This window comes from Leuciscus leuciscus, assembly GCF_965113295.1.
Source record: "Leuciscus leuciscus genome assembly, chromosome: 1".
NCBI classification, from domain to species: Eukaryota; Metazoa; Chordata; class Actinopteri; order Cypriniformes; family Leuciscidae; genus Leuciscus; species Leuciscus leuciscus.
This window is the reverse complement of record NC_138725.1, coordinates 22,482,960-22,499,046: the sequence shown is the minus strand read 5'-3', so window position 1 is coordinate 22,499,046 and position 16,087 is coordinate 22,482,960. Positions and strand designations below refer to the sequence as shown.

At 41.2% G+C, this 16,087-nt stretch overlaps 1 protein-coding gene across 1 annotated transcript; it reads left to right on the top strand.

Moving 5' to 3' along the window:
- Nucleotides 1-1,667: 1,667 nt before the first annotated feature.
- LOC309514067 (uncharacterized protein) lies at nt 1,668-4,007 on the top strand (the record flags this gene model as incomplete). The annotated part of the gene is made up of 5 exons (XM_082190198.1): nt 1,668-1,702; nt 2,414-2,569; nt 2,939-3,150; nt 3,819-3,959; nt 4,003-4,007. 5 exons carry the CDS (start codon nt 1,668-1,670, stop codon nt 4,005-4,007), a joined length of 549 nt encoding a protein of 182 aa, XP_082046324.1.
- Nucleotides 4,008-16,087: the final 12,080 nt, after the last annotated feature.

Below are 16,087 nucleotides of genomic sequence, written 5' to 3'. Positions count from 1 at the left end.
TAAACATGATTTTACCATGATAAAGTGCAGACTGCACTGGGCTGAAATTTATATAGTCTAAACACTGGACTGCAATTAATTGATCTGATGTTTTTTTTCTTTTTTTCTGTCTCTCTCTTCAGTGAAGGAGCACATCTGAATGTGCTGAGTGCCATCTCTGAGAGCCTGCAGTCATTAGCTGTAGAGCTGAGACAGGCTGCTGCTGATACACACTGCGATCACTTTTTCTTTAGACTGGAAAACATTGTCCATGTTTTGTCCAGATTTGTTGTGTACAGACCACGGTCAAGAGGAGGAGATAGTTTCACTCTTAAATGCTGCATTACATGAGCTACATATATATTCTTTGCCAGTCCAAACCTGTGAAAGATTTTTCTTTCTCGGTGAACAGCAACTGAAATATTTGCTTGACGAACATTTCACAGTTAAAGAAATTGCTGCAATGTATTCTGTAAGTCAACGAACAATCCGAAACAGAATGACCCAGTATCAGTTATCTGTGAGGCAGACTTACAGTGAAATCTCTGATGTAGACTTAAAGGGTTAGTTCACCCAAAAATGAAAATTCTGTCAGTAATTACTCACCCTCATGTTGTTCCAACCGCGTAAGACCTTCGTTCATCTTCGGAACACAAATTAAGATATTTTTGATGAAATCTGAGAGCTGATCACTTCTCCATAGGCTGCTAGGTGGCCCAAACTTGCTGGCCCAGAAAAGTTATTAAAGAGATCGTTAATATAGTCCAAGTGACTACAGTGGCTCAATCTTAAGTATATCAAGCGACGAGAATACTTTTTGTGCGCAAAAACAAACAAAAATAACGACTTTATTCCACTATTCATTTCCTTCTCTCTGGGCCTCTAGTTGGTTCGCGTAGAGTTTTTACGCAGCACGTCTGTGTTATACGTCACCACGTAGGCTCACTATTGGCCGACGCTGGTCTCGTGTGTGATGCGTGATGACGTATAACACAGACGCGCTGCTCAAAAACACTACACACTAAAAAAAAATGGTTCTTCAGCGGTTCTTCAGGGGTTCTTTGCGGTGGTTAAGGTGCTATATAGCACCACTACCATTTAAAGAACCTGTTAAGCCCAGTTTGGTTCTTCAGCGGTTCTTTAGCGGTTTGTTGGGGTGGTTAAGGTGCTATATGGCACCTCTTATGGTTCTACATAGCACCATTTGACAAAGGTAGGTGCTATATGGCACTTAAAGTGGTTCCCCTATGATTACAAGCCAATGAACCACTTTTAGTGCTATTTAGCACCATTTTTGTTTAGAGTGTACGAGGCCCAGAGAGAAGGAAATGAATAGTGGAATAAAGTCGTTATTGTTGTTTGTTTTTGCGCACAAAAAGTATTCTCGTCGCTTGATATACTTAAGATTGAGCCACTGTAGTCACTTGGACTATATTAACGATCTCTTTAATAACTTTTCTGGGCCAGCAAGTTTGGGCCACCTAGCAGCCTATGGAGGAGTGAATCCAGCACTCAGATTTCATCAAAAATATCTTAATTTGTGTTCTGAAGATGAACGAAGGTCTTACGCGGTTGGAACAACATGAGGGTGAGTAATTACTGACAGAATTTTCATTTTTGGGTGAACTAACCCTTTAAAAGAACATGTGATGGAATTCATTGCCAGTTGTCCTAATACAGGACAAAAGATGGTCATGGGACATCTTAAAGCAAGAGGTATAAGGTATGTTTCAAGCTATGAGTATGTTACTTCTTCAGATAACTGTTTAAACGTATACACAACATCACGTTTAACCATGTAGAGAAATGATTTATACTTCTGGCAGGTCACGTTTGTCAAACTTGCATTAGCTGACTCAGCTGATCTACGTCTACCTAGGAGTACAATTCCTATCATGGTATTTCTATGGACCATTCAGAATTATTTAGTAGCTTAGTGTGTTCCTCAGGAGCTAATCACCCTCCTCCATTCCCAGCTCCATGCACCTCTCGTTGAAAGTAGGACTTTGCCTTCTGATATTCAAATCAGATTAATTTGTCAAATTAAGTATTGCCAATAGGAACATTAATCTGCTATATATTTGGTTATGGTGTTTACCCTAGTAGCAGGGATCTTCAACCCTGCTCCTGGAGAGCTACTGTCCTTCAGACTTCAGTCCCAACCCTGCTCTAACTCTGTAATTATCAAGCAACCGTGAACATATCGACTAGCTACTTCGGGTGTGTTTGATTAGGGTTGGAGCTACAATCTGTAGGACGGTAACCCAGAAGCATGGTTGCAGACCCCTAGTTGTTGTCATACAATACATCAACACCTTCAAGAATTAATTTTATGATTTTTAGGAAATGAGACTTTGATATGCATAGCAATATATTTTGACTAAGGACGGAGGAGAAACTTTTGCATGTCATTATAACAGTTCTGTTTCTACAGGGTACAGCAACGAAGAGTCCGTGAGGTTATGAGAGCCATTGATCCGGTTGGGACTATGTTACGTGGACTGGAACTGAATATTGTGCCAAGACGCCCTTATTCAGTTCCAGCACCTCTCTCCCTGTGGCATATTGATGGCAACCATAAACTCATCCGGTAAGACTTATAAAAGAAGGTACCGTTTAATTATTATAATTTTTTTGTAATTAGTAACATTATTAGTATTAGTAGTATTTGTTCTGGTCAACAATCTTTTTAGGGCCTGAGCACCGATGGTGAGAGGATCCTATTGTTGTTGTATTTTTATTTTATTTTTATTTTTTATTATTCTTCTAGTGTGGGGGAAAAAACGAGCCGACTGTAAATCTGTCTATTTGCAAATACACAACATACATTTTAAAACTTGATTTATCATTTGAGGCATTACAATAATCAGCAATCAAATCAATACCAGCACATTGTCAACTGTTCCTGTTAAATCATTTGTTCTAATTGTATATTCTCTTTTCATCCCTGTTTTCACAGTTGGAGAATAGTTGTCCATGGGGGCATTGATGGCTTTAGCCGTAAAATAATGTTCCTGAAAGCCAGCGATAACAACAGGGCCTCTACTGTACTGCAATGCTTCTTGGAAGCTGTGCATGTTCATGGTCTGCCTCAGCGTGTCCGCAGTGACCATGGTGGGGAAAATGTAGATGTGGCAAGGTTCATGCTTGAACATCCTGATCGAGGACCTGGTAGGTGCAGTAAGACAAGATTACAAAATACTAGAGTCTTATGACTTGTTAATACAAATCTGCATCACTGGTGTTAGTTGTACATTTCAGTACTTCATATCTGCAATGTTGGATTATTATTTTATACATCTATCTATAAATTCCATAAAAGTCTGTCTGTCTGTCTATCTGTCTGTCTGTCTATCTGTCTGTTAACCGTTCAAACTGTGCAGGTGTCTTGCTACGGGCACGAGTAAGTGCAGTGCCGAGTTTGACGTCGTTTGGATGAGAAATACAAATGATATTGTTAAATATATAATTTTTAGAAGGTTGTGGTTTAAAAACATGCTGACATTAGAGGGTTGTATCTGTAAAAGAAGCACAAAGAAAGGTTGTGTCACTTTGCCATCATTTGTAGTAACCTATATACAAACTGTTTGCTCAAGCGTATCATTTTCTCGATGTTTTAACTAAAAACATACACAAAAACTGATTTTGCACGGGCACTTTGCACTAGTATATAAAATTCTCTACATGTGTTTATTGTTGTATTACATTTAGAAAAGGATTGGCTGTTGAATAAATCAACAGATTATCAGTGCATATTTCCATTGATTGCCGTTTTTTGTTGTTTGAAAAGTGCGTTTTCTGTTAAATTATGATTATTAAATGTGTTCATTTTCTTTCAGAGCGCAAGAGCTACATCACCGGCAAGAGTGTCCATAATCAACGCATAGAGAGGCTATGGCGGGACTTATGGTGCACAGTCATCCATATTTACTATGCGGCCTTCCGGCACCTGGAGGACATTGGGGTTCTTGACCCGAACAGTGATGTTCATATCACATGCCTTCACTTTGTGATGATTCCGAGGCTGAACTGGCATCTGAAGTTCTTTTCTGACAGCTGGGCCTGACATCCCCTGTCTTCGGAGGGCTACAGGTCTCCCCAGCAGCTGTGGGTGGCAGGGCTACTTGTTGCACCACAACAGCTTCCTGAAGAGGTATAGACAGTTCCAGATGTACATCAATGTTAATACTTGACCAATGTTTATTGACAAATCTGATTACAAATTATTAACTTACCTTATTATTTGTTGTTCTTATAGGTCGAAATGTCTGACTGGGGTATTGATTGGGATGGACCGGTTCCTGTTGAAGATCCGCGGCAACAAACTGACATTCCAATGACGCAACCAGCACTTCGAGAGATGCTGGAGGCCCAGCTCCAGGGTAGCATTGACCCTTTCAAACCCAGTGACTTGTTTGGTGTGGATATTTACCAGGAGGCACTGATGGTGGCTCGAAGTGTTTTGAACAACATTTAGTAGTGAACAATCACTAAAATGGATCTGAACCTCATTGTCCTACCATATGTGTTGGAAAGGCTTTTGAATTGTTAGGTTCTGAGTTGGTAATAGATGAGTAAATCCTTCGGGATGCCGCTCAGAGCACAAATAATAAGGAGACAGGTGATCAGATTAACTCTGTGTATTGGAGGTAGATGTTTCAATGATGTACATAGTCTGGAAAATAAGTACAATAAAGATTATGAATAAACAACATATATATATATACAGTAATAAGCATTCACTGTCACATAATGTAAAATAATTATTCTTAATTTACATCAGTGACATTTCTCTACTCAACATCCAGTTAAATAAACAGAAACAAGATATTCCACAGGAAGATAGGCTGTAAGCAACCATTTGTCATCAATAATTTTATATATGGCCCATATATGGATAACCTTGTGGCTCATATAGCATTCAAACAAACATGACGCTAATCACTCGTCTGGTATTATAACATCTTAACAGACCAACATCATATCATTAATAACCCATAACACTGTTCTGCAGCTTAATAAAGAATGAATAATCATACTTTAAATAATATTACCGATCAGGGGTGCGTTTCCCGTACAACTACGTAACTCGTTGAAGAAATCAAGCTAGTCACGACTGTTTCCCGAAACCATATTGTCGCAAAGTTTTTTTTATCATTATTATTATTATTTCTTTTACAAAGAAGAAACAGCACTATATACATTTAAAAAAAGAACTGACTCCTCAACAAGTGAGAAAAAAATTTACATAGTTCTTGAGAAACTTGTTCTTACTGTTATCAATGAATTTAAAGTCCAGCTGAAATCAAAATTGACCATACTTACTTTGTTACACACAAAAAAATGTTTTGGCTTCGTAATCTTTAATCAAAATCTGACCATGCACCTCCCCTCTGCAGTGGAGGCCTTTCTCTGATGACGTAGGCTTGACTGCTTGGGTTGGGAAACGCTTAACCACTCCCCTCAAACTTTAAGTTGGCTTGAGAAAGCATATCCAGAAGTTTTAAAAATGTTTTAGAACCTTAAAGTTTTAAGTTTTAAGTTTGAAATAGTTTTAGTTTAGTAGATAGATAGATAGATAGATAGATAGATAGATAGATAGATAGATAGATAGATAGATAGATAGATAGATAGATAGATAGATAGATAGATAGATAGATAGATAGATAGATAGATAGATAGGATTTCAGTAATTTGGCTTTCTCAAGATAACTTAATAAAAAAACTATTTTTACCTATTGAACATTCTATATTTTAACTTCAAAATTTGTCTGGATGAACAATAATGAAAGACTCAATCGTGGTGATGTAAATTTAATAAAACTATTACTTGGCTTAAAGCATTAGTACAGTAGAAAAAACACCAAAACCCAGCTACACTTATGTAAAATAAAGATATGCCCATAGTATTAACTCGTTTACGATAAACTCTATGTCCCCTATCTCTCCTATAGGAAAGTAAACGGAGTCTAATATTACATTAAGTGAGTGCTTTGAATTCACATTCTGCACATATTTGCTGACCAGTAACCTAAATACAGTAGTAACGTTTTGTAAATTACAGAATCTATTAATTCAAAAGAAACTTCTGACTTTATTTACAATGAGGTATTTGTGTCAAAAAAAATTCCAATCCACTATATTGACAAAATTGCTCCAATAGGAAATTACATAAGGTTTAGTGACAATATCTCTTTCAAAAATTGCACAAATAGACCTATTACTAGATTATGTAACAACTCTTGCCCACTGCTGTTGGGAAGGGATCAAGTAAAGGAGGAAAAGTAAAAAGAGCCCTTTCACAACCTTTATCCATAGACAGTTTATCTAGGCTAAGCCTACCAGTTCTGAAAGAATAGGGACCTATTTTTAAAACGAATAATCTGACTTTTTTAAATGAAATAAGAATATGTAGACAAAGTTTGTTTATAAATATGAAACAAGCAAGAAGCATAAAAAAATGAAATGCAGAGATAGCCGGCCAATCAAAAAAAAGAAGGCAGGGCTTCGCTGCTCAAAAAAAAAAAAAAAAAAAAAAAGCGCGAACCACGAAACTTCACTTTAACGTGCACGACGTAGAGACTGTTGGTAAGTAGGGCCTACAATTCATTTAATATTATATAAGCGGATTTACAATAGCAACGATAGCAATCAGTGATCGTAATTGCAAAATATTTTAAAAATTTATAATATTTCCGTGATTATGCATTTTACAATAAATTATCGACTCAATTATCAATGTGAATATAATACAATGTGAATATACATTGTTGCTATATATTGAAATTATACATATATATTTCAAGCATCTTTACGCATAACATATAAGAATGGCTTATTGTGTAATATTGTCAATGTTACAAAGTGTCCAAAACTAACTTGTATAAAAACCCTGAGTACAGCTTTGGTCGGGAAACAAAGTTATTTATATCTAACATTAACTCAATAACTGCTTTTGGGTGTGCACAGAAAAAGAAGAGGCACAGAAGACGACGCAGGAGAAATGTCAGCGCCAAATGAAAGGTATGTTGCACTCTTCCATAGCTAAGCAAAATAGTAGCTAACGTTACTCAGTGCGATGTTCCCCTGTTATTTTTTAAATTTAAGAGACCTGTGAAATAGTTTGCTGTCGTTTACCCGCCTTTTCTTGTTTTGTTACGTTATTAGTCCTATGGTTTTTTTTACATTCACTTCATTTGAATTATACGAAGCTTGGTAACTTTAGTGACATTTATTGCTTGCAACCATGACATCGCTAACATGACTACAGAAGGCTAACGCGGTCTTAAATATATAAGATCTACATAGGAAAATAGAATAGTATAGCCTATAGCACAACCCTGCTCCTGCCGATCGTCTGTCCTGCACAGTTCATCTCCAATCAAACACATATGTCTTTAATTTTCAAGAGATCCTGAATACGTTAATTGGTTGCTTCAGGTGTGTTTGATTAGGGTTGGAGATAAACTGCAGGTCAGGACAGTCGATCGGCGGGAGCAGGTTATAGACATGTTGTACCTAAAACTAAGTTGTTATTGTGCTTGTTTTGGAGTCATTTTATCTTTAGATCGGACTTACATCGTTTTATTTGTGTTTTTCCTGTAGAATTCCTATGAATTTGAATCTAAAATCATATAAGCCTCTAATAATACATACACGTTTGTATCTAAAATCATATAAGCCACTAATAATAATACACACATATATGAATGTGTAAAAGGACAAAGAAACTGAAGCCTACAAATAACGGCAGTAGGCTATGTTGTGACTTATATCAGTTTTGTAACACGATTTCCAGACTTCGCAGTAAATATTACATTATATATCCACATTTATGCCGATGTTCGTTTTATTGTCAGTCATTTTCTTCACCGCTTGAAGAATCTCCCGAAACAGGGAGAGGACGAGGAGGACGCGGAGGACGACGAGGGAGAGTTTTCATTTTTTTTATTGCCTCAGCCATGTCCGCGAGCCGAGCAGGTGGGAAAATAGTAGCAAATGCCTTAGCTCCATGAGTATATCAGAGCCTATGGTCACGTGACGGCCGTAAAGCGATACGTTTTTATTACCGAGGCAGGAGTGTCTGTGTTACATGTGGCCATCGCAGAAGATCACGTGTTCAGAATGCCTGGATTGCGTGGTCATTTGAAACTTAAAATACAATTTAAGCACTTCGAAATATAAAGTAAAACATCCTAACGTAGGCTATTTAGTGTTTTGTAAACATTTACAAAAAAAATTGTATAAAAACCGTACTTGTACAATAAACATTTTTTTGATTTGCTTACCTGTCTATCAATACACTCGCGAGATTGCACACACTTCATGAGCGTCTGTAAAGCAGATATTAAATGTCTTCAGGAAGAGTTTCTACACATGGATTATAATGTTCTGCTTTACTCTCTCCACCCCTGAGAAAATAGATCAGATCCAGACTCCTTTATTAACACTACAAACACCAAATGCCAGTCATTTTCCCTTTGGCCGGTGGATTTGGCAGTGGCACGAGCCGCTCTGATGGGGATAATTCTCGGTCAGCTGGTTTTGTGTGCTGTGACACAGACGGAGCTGTTTAAAGCGATTCAGAGATGCTTTAAAGGCTATTTTGAATTTAATTTGCTGTAAGATGCGATGTTGTAACCCTGGCTCATTTGAAAAAACGTTCCTTGCGTTGTGCACGTTTCACAAAAGTTTCAAAGTGAAATGACCAGAGAGTGGCGCTAAAATCGTGTTTACTCTTTTTTCCGGAACAGATGAACGTGAATATGGCGACGTTTTATTACGTCGAAGTTTGTCCGTATCATTGCAGTTCTGAGTTGAAATGTCCGGTGAGTGGCGCTAAAAGATTAACCATCACGCTTTAAAATAACGTACACCTACACTATACCCTAAACCTACCCGATAGTGTTAACAAAAGCAAATGCGACATGAAAATGTAATCGTAGCCATGGTATTTAAGATTATTTATGAACTTTGAGCTCTTACATCATGACTCGTCTTTCACGGGATTCGAACCCAAGGTCTTCCAGTTGAGCTACTGAGCAAGCTTAATAAGTTATCATAAATGTGTGTGAAAACGATTAAAGGTGCTTGCTGTTTTACTGCCTCTAGTCTTCATTTCGTTTAGAAACTGCGGGAAGAAGGAGGCAGGAACCGGCGAACATTCAAACACATTTTAATGATAAAAATAAAACAAATATAAAACGAAAGTAAAAGACAGCAGCCCCTCACGGACGACTGCTGTCACAATAAAACAAAACACAACACAAGTTCAGGCCTGTCCTCTCTCGATCTCCACTGTCATCGCTCCTCTTTATGCTTCTGCTCCTCCGTGAGAGATACGAGACCGGTGCGTCGCGCAGGTGTCACTCATCAGTAATCACGCCACCGGCCTCATGCCGCTCTCCCACGGCCCTCGGCCTCATCCTGCTCGCCACATATGTACATATTGGTACGTATTTTGTGTTTTACAACGTTTTTCCAATGAGTCAGTGTTGGCTATATTTTATGAATACCTTGGTGTGTCATTATGAGAGTCAGTATGTGTCATCGGCACTATGCTCTGAAGATACTCAAGATATTTCTTCCTTGTAAAAATATAATGGTAATATCATTATATAATATAATAAGATAATATCTTTAATTTTTTTCCTTTTGTAATGAAACGGGCCTTGACAGATTTCTTGAGTCACACCGAGAATAATGATACCAATCATGCTGTTGTCGGACCGAACTTGATACACCATCGAGCACACCAGACACTGACTGAACCAGAACTGAACACAAGTACAGGTGATGATGATAGTGATTGATGAGTGTAAAGCTGAAAATCATTAGTGTCCATGACAACAAAAGAGTGATTAAGGCAGACGCTGATGAAACACAACGAGTCCAAACAAACCTGACTGTGACCGACACAAAAGACAACCATTACTGTGGGCTCGATGGTGTTTTTAGCCCCCAATGGCTCCTTCCAGATAGCTAACCCTAACCTCAACCTTAACCCTTAAAGACCTAGAACATTTTTGGGGCGCCTGACTCACCTGTACTTTTCTTTGTTTTTCTAACCCATTCTAGCAGCAAGCATCAAGTGCCATATATCATTTTAAACAGGAGAGCCTAAAGTTTCCATCTAGCCCATTTAAAGTCACAGTTTTACATTTCTTTTGTCAGAGAATTTATGAAATTAACAGGATTTTAAGAAAAACGGCAGCAAAAAATGTGGTGTTTTCAGTGTGAACTCAAACAGAACTTCCTGAAGTTTTGTTTTTTTCCTTTAGAAAGTTAGACTTGGTTGTTTTAGACTTCCAGATGAAATTTTGTCTACATGTAACAATCCCTCAGCAAGTTATAGCCATTTATTATAATATTATTCTAGGCGTTTTTGAGTAAAAACAGGTGTATTACATTTACTGACAATGTAGATGTGTCCAAATAAGTTTAGGAAGTAAAGTAATTAGAAAAGTTGTTATATTACAACAGAACACTGAAGCAAACATTTTTCTTCAGAAAATATTATAATTTGAACATGAACAACAAATGCAAACAATATAACAAGTACTGACAGCTGTGCAATATAAATACTAACAATACAATATACAGAGTGTAAATGAACAAATGGTTCACAAATAATCTTCACAAACTAAATACAAAAAGAAATAAACAGTGCAAATGAAGAAATGGTTCATTGAGGGTAATATACTGAGTGCTAATGAACAAATAGTGCAAATAATCTTCACAAACTAAATACAAATAGATAAATAAACCGTGCAAATGATTCAAACAATTTTCTGAATCGGAAGGTTCCACCACCAGGTCATCGTCTAACAACTCGTTTAAAAAAAAATCTATTCTAACACATCCTCCGATTTGTACTGCTGTTTTTTTGACATACTCATGCTCTTTCGTGTTTTGCGCTATGGTCAAAAACTTTGCATCCGTTCGTTTTCATGCGTAGTTTTCAATGCATTGCGTTTGTTAAAATGTATAAAGAAACGAGACTGGTTGTTAAAAACACCAATCACTATGTTTATTGGTTGAGTTGATGACCGTTTGGACGAATCTGGGCATGGGGGTGGGACTAAGCATCAACAATCGTTCCTGTTTGGCTCAGAGAAAGAAACCACATGTGTTTCCTTGACGAATCACTGCTGCAGATTTTGATGACGCAATCACCGGCACCAAGGAGCCACTGAATTACCAATAGAGACAACAGTGATAACACGGGAAAGCTGAGAATCTCATCTTTACGGTGCATTTTAAAGCATACAGATTGGATTAGCGACTCAAAAGTTATTAAACATTTTAGAACGATAGTTATTTTATGCCGCGGGCGGCTGTATCGGTCTTTAAGGGTTAAACCTACCCATCCCCTCGCTGCCTGGAAGGCGCCGTTGGGGGCTAAAAACACCAAACACCGTCTGGTGTCGTCTTTAGTGGATGTGTTGCATATTATTCTGTTCCTGTTTGGATTACCTGTTGGTTTAATTAAATATTCATCTCCATCTTCGTGTGTGTTTCTACACCTGTGTGACAGTCTCTTTGTGTTGTGGCTTTGAGTTCTAGTATTTTCAGAAGCATGTCATCGCTGGCTGTGAGAACTCAGTTAGTTTGACCGCACTGGTTTAACCCACACACAACTGTGATCATCTCTGAACCCAGTTTAGGTGGACCGGTGCGAATTCTCACACATTCAGAAAACACTTCTGTCACGGACTGGGTTGGTGAAAGGAGCGAGAACTAGGGATGGCTGACGCGAAACAGTCGTTCCGAAGCTTTGCGAGATCCCGAAGCGCAGATGTTTCGAAACACTGATCCGAAGCGTGATTCAAAACACCCATGTCACGTGACTATGGCCAAACGAAGCCTCGAAGTGTTTCACTAAGTGTTTCATCAGGTGTGGTCCGCCGAATCAGCGTTTGATTGACACGGTCGGGAACAGACCACACAATCGCACATCTGTATTAAGTGAAATCAACGCATATTGACCTCGTGGGTTTTTGTGAGAGGAGTTTGATTTTGAGATAGCGGATTTTTGGTGATATAGTGCGATTTGATTAGTTATAGGCTATTTAGGCTTACATTTAAATTTACACAACACATTGACTGATAGGCTAGAGACAGACAGAGTATACATATAGTGACACACAGTGTTGGGGGTAACGAGTTACAAGGTAACGGATTACAGTAATGATATAACTTTTTTGGGTAACGAAATAAAGTAACGCATTACACTAAAAATATCGGTAACTACACTACTTTACTAGACTATAGGAACGCGCTTTCCTGCGTTACCCAAGCCGTGTTTGCCTGCGTGTAAAGCTCTGATCTGTTTGTGTTGCGTGCATGTCTGTCTGTGTGTGTGTGTGTGTGTGCGCGCGCGCTTGCACCGTTGTCATAGATCGATTTGAGTGACGTAGCTGCTGGTGCTAAGGGGAGCAGGAAATGGAGACGGAGACGGAGACAGGGGGTTTCGGCCAGTGGCGATATTCACATTTCTTTCAGTTTATTGCTTGAAAGGACAAAAATATTCGCGTGAAATGCACTCTATGCCAGACGCTCCACGACCCACAAAAAACAACTAACATAAGAGTCCAGGAGGGAGGTGGAACGGTGGAGGATCAGGGGGAGGGATGGGGGGCCAGGTCCATGGAAGGGAACGGAAACAGGGGGTGACGGTTTAGCCGGCGGCCAGGGCAAAGCAGATAGTCCATCAGGTGACCAGGGCGAAGCAGACGACCCATCGGGCGGCCAGGGCGGAGCAGACAGTTCATCGGGCGGCCAGGGCGGAGCAGACAGTCCATCGGGCGGCCAGGGCGGAGCAGACGACCCATCGGGCGGCCAGGGTGGAGACTTCCCCTCAGGCGGCCAGGGGGGAGCAGATAGTCCATCGGGCGACCAGGGCGGAGAATTCCCCTCAGGCGGCCAGGGGGGAGCATATAGTCCATCGGGCGGCCAGGGTGGAGACGACCCCTCGGGCGGCCACGGTGGAGAAACAGACACCGGTCCAGGCACAGGAATTGACACCGGCTCAGGCACCGGATCAGGAACGGGAACAGACCCCGGCTCAGGAACAGGAACAGACACCGGCTCGGGAACAGGAACAGACACCGGCTCCAGCACAGTGTCCGGGGTTCCAACCGGACTGGAGGCTGCCATCTTGGTGGTGTGTGCAGCCCAGGCACGCAGGACAGCAACCATATAAAAAGTGAAGACAGCCCTCTTGGCCGTGGCAGGGCTGACGGGTACAGCCTCCGGCACAGGAACAGTCTCTGCATCGACAGACGTGACGCGAACGGTCTCTGGATCGGCAGACGGGACCTGAGCGGTCTCTGGATCGGCAGACGGGACCTGAGCGGTCTCTGGATCGGCAGACGGGACCTGAGCGGTCTCTGGATCGGCAGACGGGACCTGAGCGGTCTCTGGATCGGCAGACGGGACCTGAGCGGTCTCTGGATCGGCAGACGGGACCTGAGCGGTCTCTGGATCGGCAGACGGGACCTGAGCGGTCTCTGGATCGGCAGACGGGACCTGAACAGTCTCTGGATCAGCAGACCTGCTGTGTCTCCTCCAGGCATGCAGTACTGCTACTGCATAAAAGAGGAAGACAGCCCTCTTTGCCGTGGCAGGACTGATGGTGGGTAGCTCCGGGACTATCTCTGGGATGACAGCGGGCTGCACGGGGACAACCTCCGGGATGACAGCGGGCTGCACGGGGACAACCTCCGGGACGACAGTGGCCTGCACGGGGTCAACCTCCGGGACCACAGCGGCTTGCACGGGGACGACGGCTTGCACGGGGATGACCTCCGGGACGACAGCGGGCTGCACGGGGACAACCTCCGGTACCACAGCGGCCTGCGCGGGGACAACCTCCGGTACCACAGCGGCCTGCGCGGGGACAACCTCAGGGATGACAGCGGGCTGCGCGGGGACGATCTCCGGGACGACCGCGGGCTGCATGGGGACGATCTCCGGGACGTTAGGGAGACGGGAAGTCTTCCTCCTCCTTCGCCGTTTCTTATGGCGAGGTGCAGGCTCCGGGCTGGACAGGACCAGCGGCGAAGGGAGCTCTGGGCTGAGCATCACCGGCCCATGGTCGAAGAAAGACCGAAGTGGAGAGTGGGTCCGGGGCTCACCTCTAGCACCTCCTCCCCTACGGCCTCCACGAGTCGCCGAAAATCTGGCCAGACGGGTTCCCCTAAAAGACTCTCTGTCATCGATGGAAGGGTTTTTAGGGGATTTGAGCGCCATGGCCTCCTCAGTCTGGCAGGCCCATAAAGCAAAGCCCTGAAAAATGTTCATACTACTGGATCCATTTGTTGACGGAGTCATTCTGTCACGGGAACACACAGAGAAACAGGTGGATCCAAATGTAGCATATTTATTGTCAGGGCAATCCAACTCGTAGTCATCCATGCAGGGGTCAAAATCCATTTTAGCAGTCCAATAAACAAATAAACAAGAAACAAAACAAGAACAGGCAAGGAAACAGACTTCAGAAGTGTTAGTGACATTTAAACAATGACTCCGTGACAAGGACTAAAACAGACAGGGTATTTATACACAGACACTAACAATGTGATAGGGAACAGCTGAGTGCAATCACGAGTGATGAGAACAGACAAAGGATTATGGGAAATGCAGTTCCAGAGTGAATGGTGATAGTATGGGAAAGAGACCTCTAGTGGACACCCGGGGAAACACAAACCAGACACTGTGACAGACATCTCATACTTTTTTTTCTTTTTCTGTTTTTTTGTCTTAACGGACCATAAAACTCGTACATCGGCGGCCCATTCGTTTTGCTTAATTGGCGGCGCTGGGTTAAGTAAGTGCCGGTGTAATGCATTAGTTAAAAAAGTCTTCGTCAGTTTGTTTTTCCTGATAGCGGACCGGCCCATGAAACACCTTGGCCCATTGGATCTTTTCTTGATTGACACTGGGCTGGTCCAATCACATCTTTAAACACCTCCCCCTTTGGGCTTTGAGCGAGCGTGCAGTGTGTCAGTGTGTATCTGTCAAAATAGTCAGAGAGATGGAGAAGAAACGCAAGGATTGTGCAGAGAAATAGCGTGAAAAATAGACACAGGCCCTTCAAGCAGACGCTGTAAAATGTGTCAAAATGTTTTCTGCAGCAGCATGACCTTCATCAGCTCCTGTGACTGATGATGAGGATAGTGAGGAGGATCAGGACAGAGATGAGAAAGTGTAGAGCCTGCGGTAAGCAGAACTAACAGTTACTTTCAAAACACTTAGGCTATGTCATGAGTGCAGGAACCCATTACCCAGTAACGCATTATTTCCACATCTGCATAGTTGACGATTACCGTAATTTACTATAAATTTAATGAGACGCGTTTGTAAACCATGTTTTCCGTCAAAATAAAAAATCATGTGCTTATAGCTCTTTCAAGTATATAAATTAGTACAAAACTAATTATGAAAGTTTCCTTTATTTTTCAGTTCATTTGTTTTACAATATATGTCTATTAGTGTGCTATTATTTTTATGGCCAAAATGCCAGGGCCGATTTTTTTTGTCCCAGTCCAGATTATGTGTCTACCACCGCGGACATTTGTCCTTTATCCTGTTGTTTGTGGATTTTACAGTGAGGCATATTTCTTTGTGCAGACATGGATATTGTTCTTTCATATGGTTTTACATGCCATTTTGTATAGGCTACATTTATAAACACTATGTGGACAGGCTAAGTGATGATAGGGCTATGATGTTTGTCCTTATCTACAGGGTAAATTAAGAAATGGGAAAGTAAAGTAATAAGTAGTGAAGTTACTTTTCAAATGATCACACGTGTGCGGCTTCTCTCCGCTGTGGATCCTCTCATGTGTTTTCAGATTTGATGAGTGACTGAATCTCTTGTCACAGTGTGAACACTTGTAAGGTTTTTCTCCAGTGTGGATTCTCTGGTGCAGTTTTAATTGTTCACTGAAGTAAAAGTATTCTCACACTCAAAGCACATGTCAGCTCTTACACCAGTGTGAATTTTCTGATGTACTTTTTAAAGTTGAAGTGAAAAAATCTTCAGGTGTGATGCACAGATAAATAAATAATTTAAATGTTATTTTTCTTAATTGCATTTACACTC